The sequence below is a fragment of the Heteronotia binoei genome, chromosome 9 (genome assembly GCF_032191835.1).
Source record: "Heteronotia binoei isolate CCM8104 ecotype False Entrance Well chromosome 9, APGP_CSIRO_Hbin_v1, whole genome shotgun sequence".
NCBI lineage: Eukaryota > Metazoa > Chordata > Lepidosauria > Squamata > Gekkonidae > Heteronotia > Heteronotia binoei.
This window is the reverse complement of record NC_083231.1, coordinates 22723961-22736565: the sequence shown is the minus strand read 5'-3', so window position 1 is coordinate 22736565 and position 12605 is coordinate 22723961. Positions and strand designations below refer to the sequence as shown.

General features: G+C 39.6%; 1 protein-coding gene across 8 annotated transcripts in view; it reads right to left on the bottom strand.

The window, feature by feature from the left end:
• FRYL (FRY like transcription coactivator) overlaps positions 1 to 12605 on the bottom strand; it is a 133577-nt gene that overhangs the window by 48335 nt on the left and 72637 nt on the right. For all 8 annotated transcript variants that reach the window (XM_060246283.1, XM_060246285.1, XM_060246284.1 and 5 more), the window contains 9 exons: positions 11283 to 11393; positions 10065 to 10219; positions 9864 to 9963; positions 7817 to 7985; positions 5072 to 5331; positions 4425 to 4565; positions 4002 to 4170; positions 2177 to 2261; positions 738 to 850 (listed from right to left, as the gene is read on the bottom strand). In XM_060246283.1, coding sequence (XP_060102266.1) covers positions 738 to 850; positions 2177 to 2261; positions 4002 to 4170; positions 4425 to 4565; positions 5072 to 5331; positions 7817 to 7985; positions 9864 to 9963; positions 10065 to 10219; positions 11283 to 11393 — 1303 coding nt within the window. The remainder of the gene's footprint in view (positions 1 to 737; positions 851 to 2176; positions 2262 to 4001; positions 4171 to 4424; positions 4566 to 5071; positions 5332 to 7816; positions 7986 to 9863; positions 9964 to 10064; positions 10220 to 11282; positions 11394 to 12605) is intronic.

Genomic DNA, 12605 nt, shown 5'->3' with positions numbered 1-12605 from the left:
GCCAGGGACTGGTACTGGTCCACGGACCGGGGGTTGGAGACCCCTGCCTTAAGTGATATGTCCACACCTTCCATGAATGAGTTGCCATCCATGCTGCCTTGAACTAACTCTGAGCTGCGGCTTAACTGTTTTATTTTTTAATCTTTTAATCTGCTTTAACTGTTTGATTGTTTTACTTTTTATCTGTTAGATTGTTTATTGTTAGTTTTAATGGTTTACTATGTTGGAATCCACCTGAGCCCACCATGGGAAAGGGCGGACTACAAATTGACAGAAATCAATAAATAATAAAATAAATAAATAAATAAAATAAGCAGGTCCAAAAAGCCAGTGTTATGCATGCTAAGCTCCTGAGAACAGAGGTCAAGCAGTTTTTTGTATCATATGTTTGCTGGAATATTCATAGGAATATGTTCCTCTTTGCCTCCCTCTTAAAGCCATTAGACAGAGAAATGAAGCAACTGCCTAGAGGTCCAGCAGTGTGACTTTGCTTCCACTTTCTAGCATGAGTATCACCTCTACAATGTAATGTGCACAGATTTTCGCACAGTACTTACACATTTAGTAACTCAGACAACCTGCCATACCTTCTTAAGAAAAATATGGAAGGAAGCAAGTAAATATACTGGTCTGAACTCCACTGTCCTAACTGAACAACTGAATTCCACAGGCTAACACTTATTCACATAAGGACTTTTAATTAGATACTACCAAAGTAAAATAAAATAATGTATTACTTTTCTCTTCTTCATATGATCCTCCAGAACTGCTGCTATAGCGAGATTCTAATCTGTGGTGTTGGCGGTTCAGATTACTGTTCAACCCGCTGTAAATATCTAGATGTACATAGCTAAGGGAATAAAAACATTAACATTAAACCAATGTTTAATACTTTGCTTTGCTGCCCTTTGTCTGTATAGCTATACTATTCAACTTTAATGGCCAGGATCCAAGTGAGAGTTCAGTGGCACCTTCAAGACCAATGAAGTTTTATCCAAGGTATAAGCTTTTGTGTGCAAGCACACTTCCTCAGATACGGAGAAATAGAATTTCTTCAGTCATTACATATAGGAAACAAAATTTCTTCAATCATTACATATAGGAAGGGTGGGGTTAATTGCCAGAAAGGGCTCATTATAGCTCAGACTGGATTAAAGTGTTTCACAAAATCTGGCAGTAAATTAGCATACAAATACAAGAGTTAACAAACAGATGTGAGATGTGAGCTTGAGTCCAGTGGTGCATTCAAGACCAATAAAGTTCAGTTCTGGGTGTAAGTGAGAATTGACTGAGCATGAGTACATGCACACTCCTTCAGATCCACTGAAACAGATTTCCTAAAATATTACATATAGGTACCTGAGCAATACATACAGCTAAGATTGGAATAACCCATTTGGTAAGACATGTCAATAGCAGCAAATTGGCATGCAGATAATAGATGAGTTAACTCTTTCACTGAGGAGTAATATCTGCGCAATATCACCAAACTGACAGACACTGAAACAAGCTTTGCAGAAATGGAGTGGGAAGAGTCTGCATGCTCCTAGAAGCATCTTTTCATCAGTCCTGTTCTGGCTTCTGAGGTTGGTGTATGCAGTGCCTTTTGTAAATGGGCCTTCATTTTAAGCTCTCCAGGCAGGCAGGTTTGATACATTGGGAAGGAAAGGCCACATCCTGCCTCGAGGCTCTGTCCTGTCTTTTTCTGCTTAGAAACAGAAAGGACCAGTTTACAGTCCTCTGAGCAGCAGGGAATTTCTAAGCGGCTTGCACTGAGTCCTGTTTTCTACCCACCCTTTTTTGGGAAGGTCTGTGCTTTGCTGGTGTGTGTGTAGCATTTGGGTGCGGGGAAAAAAAATCTCTATATAGTTAAACAAAGTGTCATGCGATTTTTTAAAATGATGGATGCGAGTGAATTGCAGAAAGAGGTAAAGAGGAATGTGTGTGAGACTGTTATATTTTAACCCTATTGTTATTTAAAGGAAGTGTGTTCTTCTAGAGCTGGCTTTATAGCCCAATTATTTGACAAATAAATCAACTTTTTTCCTAAAAAAAAACAAAAAAAACCCCTGACAGATCAGCTGCCTTGGTTCACGCTGAAGGTACATAGATGTAGCAAAAACCAGGAGTTAGTATTCCAAATCTTAGTATTGCTGTTCTTTGAAACATGACTTACCTCTCTTCAATACTATCTTTCATATGCTTATTGTCAGGATTGCCATCTGTGGGTGCCACCATTGTATTGCTACTGGAAGTAGTACCTGCAAATTTAAAACAGTACAGAATATTTAGGAACAGCATGTGCTCTGTACACAAATTCCTGAAAGATACATTATTTCATTTCAGTTTGCACATCAACACTACTTGACCATCAAGCATTGGGCAAAAAAATGCTACGGAAGGGATTTATATGAAAATTAAGAAGAAAAACCATAATCCAAACAGGTAAATCCAGGTGGGCAGCCGTGTTGGTCTGAAGCAACTGAACAAAGTTGAAGTCCAGTTGCACCTTTAAGACCCACAAAGCTTTATTCAGAATGTAAGCTTTTGTGTGTATACACACTTCATCAGACAATGAAATGGGGTACAGTGAACAGTGCTGCTTATAGATGGTGGGCAGTGTTTAAGCATGCAAAGTAGTACAAAGTTAGGACCCAATGGCAAAATAGTGAAATTAAAATGAAAGAATAATGTTTGGTCTGGATAGAATTTGCAAGGGAAAATAACAAAGGTGGTAAACATGTCAGAATTAAAGAATGATGGTGAGAATATCGCAAGGCAATAAATGCAGAGTCTGTTAATTGCTCTACTGCTTCTCAAGTCTGGGTTAAATTGAGAACATGTTTTTTCCAGAGGTGTTCCTGTCCACCTAATTTACTTTTTTAGCATGTAGCATACATTATAAACATCACTCCAGTTTGCCAGTTCAAAAAGAGAATACACTAGAATATAGTGGAAGATGGGTTTAGCACATGTAATGAGATAAACAATCAACATCCCTTATTTAAGTTTGTCAGTACAAAAAAAAAACATTATTCTAAATGAGAAATATATTGGAATACTGTGGATGTATAGCTCTACTTGGTAAGAATGAGTTTAGCATAAGTAATGAGATAAGAAACCAATATCCCTGCTCAGTCCCAGGGAGGTGTTTGTTCAGAGTTTCATAATAACTTTTAATTCAGCAATTTCCCTCTCCATTTTGTTCTTGAAGTTCCTTTGCAGTGGCTAGTTTTACAAACCCTAAGGTTCTCTAAGAAACACAAATCTATGTCACATTGCAAACCTTTAAACTTAAAACCTTTAAACAATTAGCACCAAATTGTTTAAACTGCTTTAAATTGTTTATTTTAATGTTTAATTTAACTGTTTTTATTGTCATTCTATTATGTTTGTGAGCCGCCCTGAGCCTGCTTTGGCGGGGAGGGTGGGATATAAATCAAATAAACTGAACTAAACATGAAGAAAATTTCAGAAAAGATATTTGGCATTGGAGGGGGGGGGGGGAAGGGCCAGCCATTTAAACAACAAAAAAAATCCACCAGGTCTGAGCATGTTTAGACAGCTTCATGTTCTGAAGTGGCCTCTAATAAGCACTTTCACTAATTAACGTTGTTAAAACAATGTTTGGGTGGACAACAAAAAAATTTAATTGCTCTTTTCCTAATTCTTGGGGTTTTTTTACCCAACTCCTCCCTAAAGCCACCTCTCATTCTCTCCTTTGGTAACTGCTCATATTGCAGTCTAAAGCTAGAACTGATAACAATTTCATTTGGTTCAGAACACACCTTAACGAAGGTTACTATTCCTAATCTATATGGAAGGTTATAAATTTTGAGTCAGAATGAAATTCTCACTTCTGTAATTTAAATTAAAACCATTCAAACTTTTAAAAGCCTTAAAAAGACAGCTTTGTAATAAACTCAGGTTGTGTTAGAATTTTAGCCAACAATAAAGCTTAGATTAAAATATGTCCACAGACTGATTACATCGACTCTCACCTGAGGTGACAGAAGGAATTTTGTAACTGGAAGTTATACGGTAATATGGTGGGTTATCCATATGAGAGACTCCAGAACTGACTGGATCAGTTAGCTGCAGCTCACTCACCAGCTCTTCCAAAAGCTGCATGGTTTTATCTCTACCTAAGTAAACAATCACCTTTTTCACCTGTTGAACAAACAAAACAGTAGATAAAATTGTTTAGGCTTAAGTGGTTGTTGTTTTTAATTAAAAACTCTATTTGGATGTTATTTCTGCCCCCTCAACAACTTTAAGATCATATAATTGCAACTGAATCATCCAGGATGTCACACCAGTCTTCAGGTTGCTTACAAAAACCATAGCCAAAGAAAGAGTTTGACTGAAAGTTATTCTCAAGTGGAACAGAGGAGCAATGCAGGAATTTAGAGCTGAATACTCACATAAGGCAAGAGGCTGGGTTCACTATTCACTCCACAAATGCTGATCAAAAAGTGCAGAATTATTTTCAGATTCTTTGGCCAACTATCTGCTAAAGTAATCCAAACATTCTCGATCTCCGACCAGGCCACTTCATCACCGTACTAGGAAACAATGTAAAGTCATTCCATCCTGTCAAGTGTCATGATTTAGTATAGCACTGAAGGCAATAATTTACTGTGAAACATTTCAATATCAGCTTTATTTAGCAATTTAACTTCCATGATAAACTTTGTAGGAGCCTCCTTCTACGCTTGTCACAGATTGATGGTTTAAATGTATGCCTTTGCAGCCTCTTTTCACGTTCTTCCCCTTCCCTCCGGTAAAATAGTTTATAAATAACCCCTCTGTACTAGCTGGGAAAGGGAAAGGAACCCCGCCCCCCCAGCTAGAACCAATGGGCACCTTTCCATGCAAGTGAGTAGCGTTACAGCATATTATTCGGAATTCTCAAGATGAACTGAACAGATGAATATCTATTTTAGCCCCCAAGTTTTACAAAAGTAAAAAAAATATCACAGTCAATAAAGTCTGGTGTCTTCCCTGAAAATGACAAACACCAAAATAAATAATCCACTGCAGACCTGAAGGCAACATTTGGCATATTTACCTTTGCCGTCATATACATCAGGTTGTTTAAAACCAAAGCAGTGGCCTGTGGTGATCCCCAACCTTCTCCTCTTAGCCAGCGCCTGCTGTTCACCATCAGCTCTCTGTCTTTCAAGGGATCCTCTTCATCTTCATCTTGCCGACGAATTGTGGGTAAAGGTTTCAAATCTACCAATTCAATATTATTCATCCATGGCAGCAAATAGTGTAGCATCACCTGCCTTCCAGAAGGGTGTGCTGTCTGAATTCTCTGGCTGACTTCTGTATCAATAAATGCAAATCCATGTGTTTTTAGAAAAGGATTTTTATTGGTTTATGTTGTTTCAGGCACTTATGTTCTACACTAATAACTACTGTACTGAACAGCTGCTGCTTTCATTCAGGTACCAACGCCAATAACACCTTTGTATTCCTAATGAAGAGCATCCGTTCTGCCTCCCCCAGAAACTGAACATGGAAAAAAACCAGGAAACATGGAAAAAACCAGGAAACAAGGAAACTATTTAATTTCAACAAGATGCCACAAAATACACATTTATGCTTGATATCATCTTTGGAAAAACTAGGAAAATCAAATCAAAAGATCTGACTTAGCTCCAAGCAGTATAGTATATCAGCTGAAATTAAGACTTCAGATGAGAGCAGATGTTCAGAATGTGCAGGCTTCCAAAGCATCTGTGTACCAATCAGAGGATTGCAAGTAACTTTAGCAAGATAGAAAATTAAACCATTTTAATTGTGGAAGAGGAAGAAGAAGATGATAATGATATTGAATTTATATCCTGCCCTCCACTCAGAGTGGCTCACAATCTCCTTTATCTTCCTCCTCCACAACAGACACCCTGTGAGGTGGGTGGGGTTGAGAGGACACTCACAACAGCTGCCCTTTCAAGGACAACCTCTGACCCAAGGCCATTCCAGCAGGTGCAAGTGGAGGAGTGGGGAATCAAACCCAGTTCTCCCAGGTAAGAGTCTGCACACTTAACCACTACACCAAACTGGCTCTCAAGAAGAAGAGAGAAGGAGAGATTGGATTTATACTCCACTTTTTGCTCAGAGTGGCTTACAATCTCCTTTCCCTTCCTGTGAGGTAGGTGGAGCTGAGAGAGCTCTTTCAAGAACTAAGGCGGAGTGTGGAATTTGTGCACTTAACCACTATATCAAACTGGCTCTCATCTACTTAGAGATGAGAAAGCCCAGGAAAAGAAAGAAACAGAAGAATTCAGGGGGGAAATTCCCTCAATTTTTCCAAAGAAAAATTGGGAACACTGAAAAAAGCAAACTCCTGTGATTTCCCCCCCCCCCTTTTAGAATGAGTGAAATGAAAGAATTTTTTTTTTCAAAATATATAATATGAAATTTTTATGTAAGATAATCTACAGCATTAGATCATTATAATTCCTCTGTAAACTGTAGGCGTATACATTTTCAAGACTTTTCCTGGTGTAAATGTAAATAATTTTGGCAACAATGTTTAATGGGTCCAAAACACTACCAAAGAACTCAGTGTTTTCAATGCTATAAAGTTTAACTTGATATCAAACATCCTGTCAGTTCGCCTAATTGCTACTAGTTTTATTTGCTTCTGAGAACCAACATGAGTCTTCCAGGGAAACTGACTATACCAGGGGTGGCCAACCGTAGCTCTCCAGATGTTTTTTTGCCTACAACTCCCATCAGTCCCAGCCTTTGGCCATGCTGGCTGGGGCTGATGGGAGTTGTAGGCAAAAAACATCTGGAGAGCTACCGTTGGCCACTCCTGGACTATACAAATACACTGATATGGCTAACCTTTGCCCAGCAATCAGGCACCCAAGGCAGACAATACCAAGTTAAAATCAGCACGCAGCATTCATAAGAAGAGTTCCAAGCAGTAGCCCATCTACAAATCCCCAAGCACCCTTTTAAAAAGCTTGGCCTTATTGCTTTTTCTGAAAGCCACCAAGGTTGAGGTCTCTTTCACATACTCAGATAGGATGTGTGTGTTGGGGGCTGGGGAAGCACCGACCACAAAGGAAAAAGGTAGTGAACCGTTCATGCCCTAGAACACGAGAGGATGGCACAAAACCACTGCTGCAATAGCCAGAGCTGTATCTCAAGTTCATATACAGAAAGGTAGTCAGCTGATTAGAGAACCCCTGCATTAACCCTTCATTGGAGAGAATGCCCCATAGGAATCTTCCCGATATTTAAAACCCCAAAGACCCTTTTCTGTGCATGCTCCTGCCCTCAGAATTTAAGCAGAGTAGCTAATGGAGAACAGGCTATATAGCAGCTGGTTATAGCAAATCACCCTTTAAAGAAACATTCACTTTGGTACCTTCTTCATTAAGCTCTAGTTTGTATTTGCCTGAGCTTTTTAACAGTTAGCTTTGCTCTTGGTGATGGTTGATTTTTGTTAATTGTAACGGCTGTTTTGGTTTTATTCTGGAAGGGTCCCCAGAGCCCCTCCCCACATCTGAAGAGTCACCTAGCCCTCAGAAAAATACTTTGTGGGGAGCAGAGGGCCATAGGAAGAAGGGGAAGACAATAAAATAGCTTCCATTAACTTGTTCCACTCACTGAAACACTGGATTCAACCATTTGTTGCTTTCTTGCATCATTAGGGATTTACTGCGTTACCAGACATTGGTGCAGGCTATTGTTAACAGGAAGAAAGTCAAATAAAGCTTAACAACACAATGAAGTGCCCATAAAATGGCTTGATTTTTTTTCCTTTCAAAAATTTGACATAATCAAAAGATACCTGAAAATATTGCAAGCGTTAATTCTGGGTATGTCCTTGCTAATTCCTCAGAGAGTTGGTAATAGGAAACAGAATACAGATGTGGCAAAGGTGAAGGCTGGCTCAATATCCCATCAGTTCTCTGAACTTCTAGTTTATGAGCATAGCGAAACATCTTCGGTTCTAGAATCTAGAAAAACAGAATTCAGATGTGTAAAGCTACCATGAGCAATAGAGCAGACTGTAAACCACAGAATACTTTTTAAAAAAGAAATCCATGCAATGGTCATTTGCAGACTGCCAACATGACAACCCTGAATTAAAACAATGCTATTAATCAGACTGTTCCCTGGAAGGTCAGATGCTGAAGCTGAAGCTCAAATATTTTGGCCACCAAATGAGAAGGGAGCACCTGATGCTGGGAAAAACAGAAGGCAAAAGAAGAAGGGGACGGCGAAAGATGAGATGGCTGGACAGCATTACTGATGTAACTAACACGAATTTGAGCAGACTTTGGAAGATGGTGGAGGACAAGAAGGCCTGGAGTGACTTGGTCCGTGGGGTCGCAAAGAATTGGACTCGACTGTGCGACTGAGCAACAAAAATTAATAAGTGACCACTGAGCAGGTTTTTAGTTCAAGGTTCTGGTATTGACCTTCAAGGCCTTGAGCAGTCTGGGACCAATGTGCCTGCAGGACCACCTCCTCCGGTATATCCCTGGGAGAGAGTCATGCTCTTCAGACAGCAATCTACTGGTGATCCCCGTCTCTAGAGACATCCAGCTGTCCTCGACCAGGGCCAGGCCTTTTTCAGTCCTGGCTCCAACCTGGCGGAACTCTCTGCCAAGCCCTGCGGGACGTTATGCAATTCTACAAGGCCTGTAAGACAGAGATGTTCCTCCAGGCTTTTGGTTGATGGCAGTGATGGTCTACATTCTGGCTGGCTCCCTTCACCATGCCCATCTCCATAGACGTAACTCCTCTCCCCCACACCCACATGGTGTCCTCAGGGTGGAAATGGGAAGACAACACAAAGTCCGCCACCTGATCTCTTAATTTAATTGCAGTAATATGTACTGTTTTATGGCTTTAACTATTTTTTGAGATATACTGTTTTTTAAAGTTTTTACTGATTTTCCATGAAAAGAAAAGAGAGGGGAATTAGAAATAGGATAAAAATGAAAGATACATATAGGAAAGAAAATAAAGAAATAAAAACAGTACATTCTGCATGTTGCTATATCACTACACATAACAAGCCCACAGAGTATTTCAATAAACTCAGAACAGAGTTAACATAACCAGTACTGTATGACTATTGTAAGTTCATGTCTATACTTATCTAAATTGGATCATATTCTCAATATATACCATAATACACCATTAGAATTCACATCAGCTAATTTTATTCAAAAACTCAAGTCTGTGGTGTCCAACCAAGCATATACTGGCTCCCAATGTTTTCTTGCTCCTTCTCTGGATTTGCCACCAAGTAATGAGGATAAATAGTCCATCTCAGCTGCCTCCAATATTTTTCCAATAAATTCTTGCCTAGTAGGTAGTCCTTGGTTTTAATGCTTTTTAATGCTGTGAACTGCCTAGAGTCCTACAATAGTAGGGATTCGGTGATTCATAAATGTAATTAAATAAAAAATAAATATTGCATTACACGACTTCTTGCTTCTCGTGTACTGTGGCTTCAAGGGTCCAGATGTAGGACAGTCATGGGAAGGATTAAAAATGTTATGAAATCTGAGCTTCAAAAAAAAAAAGGTCAGTTGCAGCCTGGCAACACTAATGAGTTTATGCCATCTGCTGGCAAGTGAGGATACTGGCAAAGCTGGTGACTTCCCTACTGCAATGAACAAGGGTAGGAAAAAGAGATCTATATTCCAATATTGACACAACCACTGAGTCGTGACAATTTCATTTAAACGAATAGAGGCATCATAAAATACGCTTAATGTTCTTACCGCTGTAATAATTTCCTGACCAATATTTTTACATTTTGTTAAAAAAAAAAAGAATATATATTTTGAAACTTTTATAATTAAAACTCGCACACAAACCTGTAAGAGTTGCATAGCAACTTCATAGATAGCCCTAGAAGAATCTGCTGCTTTAAATAATATAAGATTGAGGAGAGTAACTGTATCACACTGGTAATCCCTGTGAAGGGGAAAAGAAAAAAGGAAACAAATTAAATTACATGAGTGCACACATTCATACATAAAATAAATAAATCACAGAGGTTCTTCTTTCTGTAGCACCTGTTTTGGAACACACTGGCTATGGCTTTAAAACATCCGGCGGCTACCCGCTTCGAGCCTGTATAACAACGATCAACAGCCCAATACATGAGGTTACTCTGGTCAGGGTTGAGCTCCAACAGTAGCATGACTGCCTCACAGCCTAGCTGGTGAACCTAAACAAACACAAAATACCAAGCTCAGCACACAAATGGCTTACGGTTGTTTTGAAATCAAATTGTTGCAAAAATTTACAAGCTTTATATTCAATTAGAAGAAAAAGAAGATACTGGATTTATATCCTGCCCTATATTCTGAATCTCAGAGTCTCAGAGCGGTCATAATCTACTCTAACCCCCCCCCCCCACACACACACACACAACAGACACCCTGTGAGGTAGGTGGGGCTTAGACAGCTTTTTACAGCAGCTGCCCTTTCAAGGACAACTCCTGTGAAAACTACAGCTGACCCAAAGCCATTCCAGCAGCTGCAAGTGGAGGAGTGGGGAATCAAACCCGGTTCTCCCAGATAAGAGTCTGTGCACTTAACCACTACACCAAACTGGCTCTCAACTGGCTTATATAACTGCATAACCCAATGATTAAAAAAAAAGGTAAAGCAGCCAGTCGACTCAAGGGGTGACATCACATCCCGATGTTTTCTTGGCAGACTTTTATGGGGTGGTTTGCCATTCCCTTCCCCAGTCATCTACGCTGTACTCCTAGCAAGCTGGATACTCAATTTTACCAACCGTGGAAGGACAGAAGGCTGAGTCAACCTTGAGCTGGCTACCTGATCCCAGCTTCCACTGGGATCAAACTCAGGTTGTGAGCAGAGCTTGGACTGCAGTACTGCAGCTTACCACTCTGCGCCACAGGGCTCACTAACCCAATAATAAAGCTGTATTAAAAAGGCAGACTCATAACAAAGCTACACTAGTATAGAATTCTAGGCTTTCAAAGCTCTTCAATTTCTTTTTTAGAGTAAGCCACATTTTAGGTGATATATTTATAGTCATAAAGCCACTTGTTCTTTAGAAGAATCTACTGATACATGCCCAGCTCTAAATTTGCAGCTTTAGGATGGCGGCCTATGATCATGTTAGAAATTTAATAAATTAATCTAAGAAGGGTATAAGGATAATACAAGCTATACTTCTGTTTCCTGAATCTCAATTATCCTGGGATTATTTGAAGGCAAAATGTACATTTTAAATGTCATTGGTTTGTATGAATTACCTTTTTATCCTGTGAATCCAAAATATTGTCCAACCACTTGTACAAATAGCCGTCTGATGAGAGACCTACATTATCTGCAACAGGACCACAACATAGTACAGCAGACATAGCCTTTGAAATTAAAAAAAAAAAAATTCAGAAACAGGTTAGATTGTTACAATTTTACTTCATAAGCATCTGTTAGATATAAGGCTTTATAAATTAATCCCAAAAATTTACAAGCAAACGTACGATGCTTCCACATAGTAAAGCTTTCCCAGCATTCAGTTATTGCTGCTACAAATGTCAAAGAAGTGTCCATGTGGCAGTATTCTCTATGCCATCTTCCCTCATTCCCCTCATGCCTACCATTCTCCATTCCATCAGAAGAAAAGACTGGTAGCTGCTGCAGTGCTTCAGCAATATAGCAAGTACCAATTTTTTAAAGAATGGAAAACACTCTCCAGAGATGCGCGGGGGTGATGATGATAAAATGGTGGGAGATTAAAAACAGTGCACCTTCCTCTACACAAACCTACTTTGACTGTGATCTTTCATGAAAGGTCATAGCAAAGCAGGATTTGAAAAGAATGCAGCAAAGTAGGGGAATGTACAGGATGATACCAAGGGGATGCTTCCAAAAAACCCACTCTGACTACACTGGTGGATGTTCTTCATCTAAAGCTAGGCAAGATATATTAATCCCTGTTAAAACTGTTAATGGTATTGCAGTAGGTGCCCTTTGGTGGTTTCAGTATTTTCTGTCTTAGACACACAGAGTTTTCATTGGAAGAGTAACGACAGTGATTTTGGATTTGATGCGTGTTGTAGAGTGCACAGGAGTCCATCTAGTCACTGATACCCTCCAATGTCAATATAAGATTGGTCAGAGATTTGGGGCTGGATCTCATCAAAATTACCTAGGGCTCCAGACGCACAGGTCTATTCTCAACCAATGATCTGAGGCCATGGGCAAGTAACTAAGGCAGAATATGCTGAATCCAGAGAAGACAGAAATTATCCTGGTCCAAAAGGCTGATGCTTTAGGGGTAACAGATCCACTTATTTTGGATGAAACAGAACTGGCGTTTGGAGAGCAAGTTAAAAACTTGGGAGAACTCACAGATCAACCCTTGCTGTTGGAAAAAAAGTTGTGGTGTGGTAGTTAAGAGTGCTTTCTATCAGCTGCATATCGTTTGGTAACTCTCCCCTATCTTAGACTTAGCCAACCTGGCTACATTAATACACATCTTTGTAATTTCATGGCTGAATTACTGCAACATGTTCTATGTAGGGTAACCAGAAAATTGCAATTGGTGTAGAATGCAAAACTCTGATTATTGT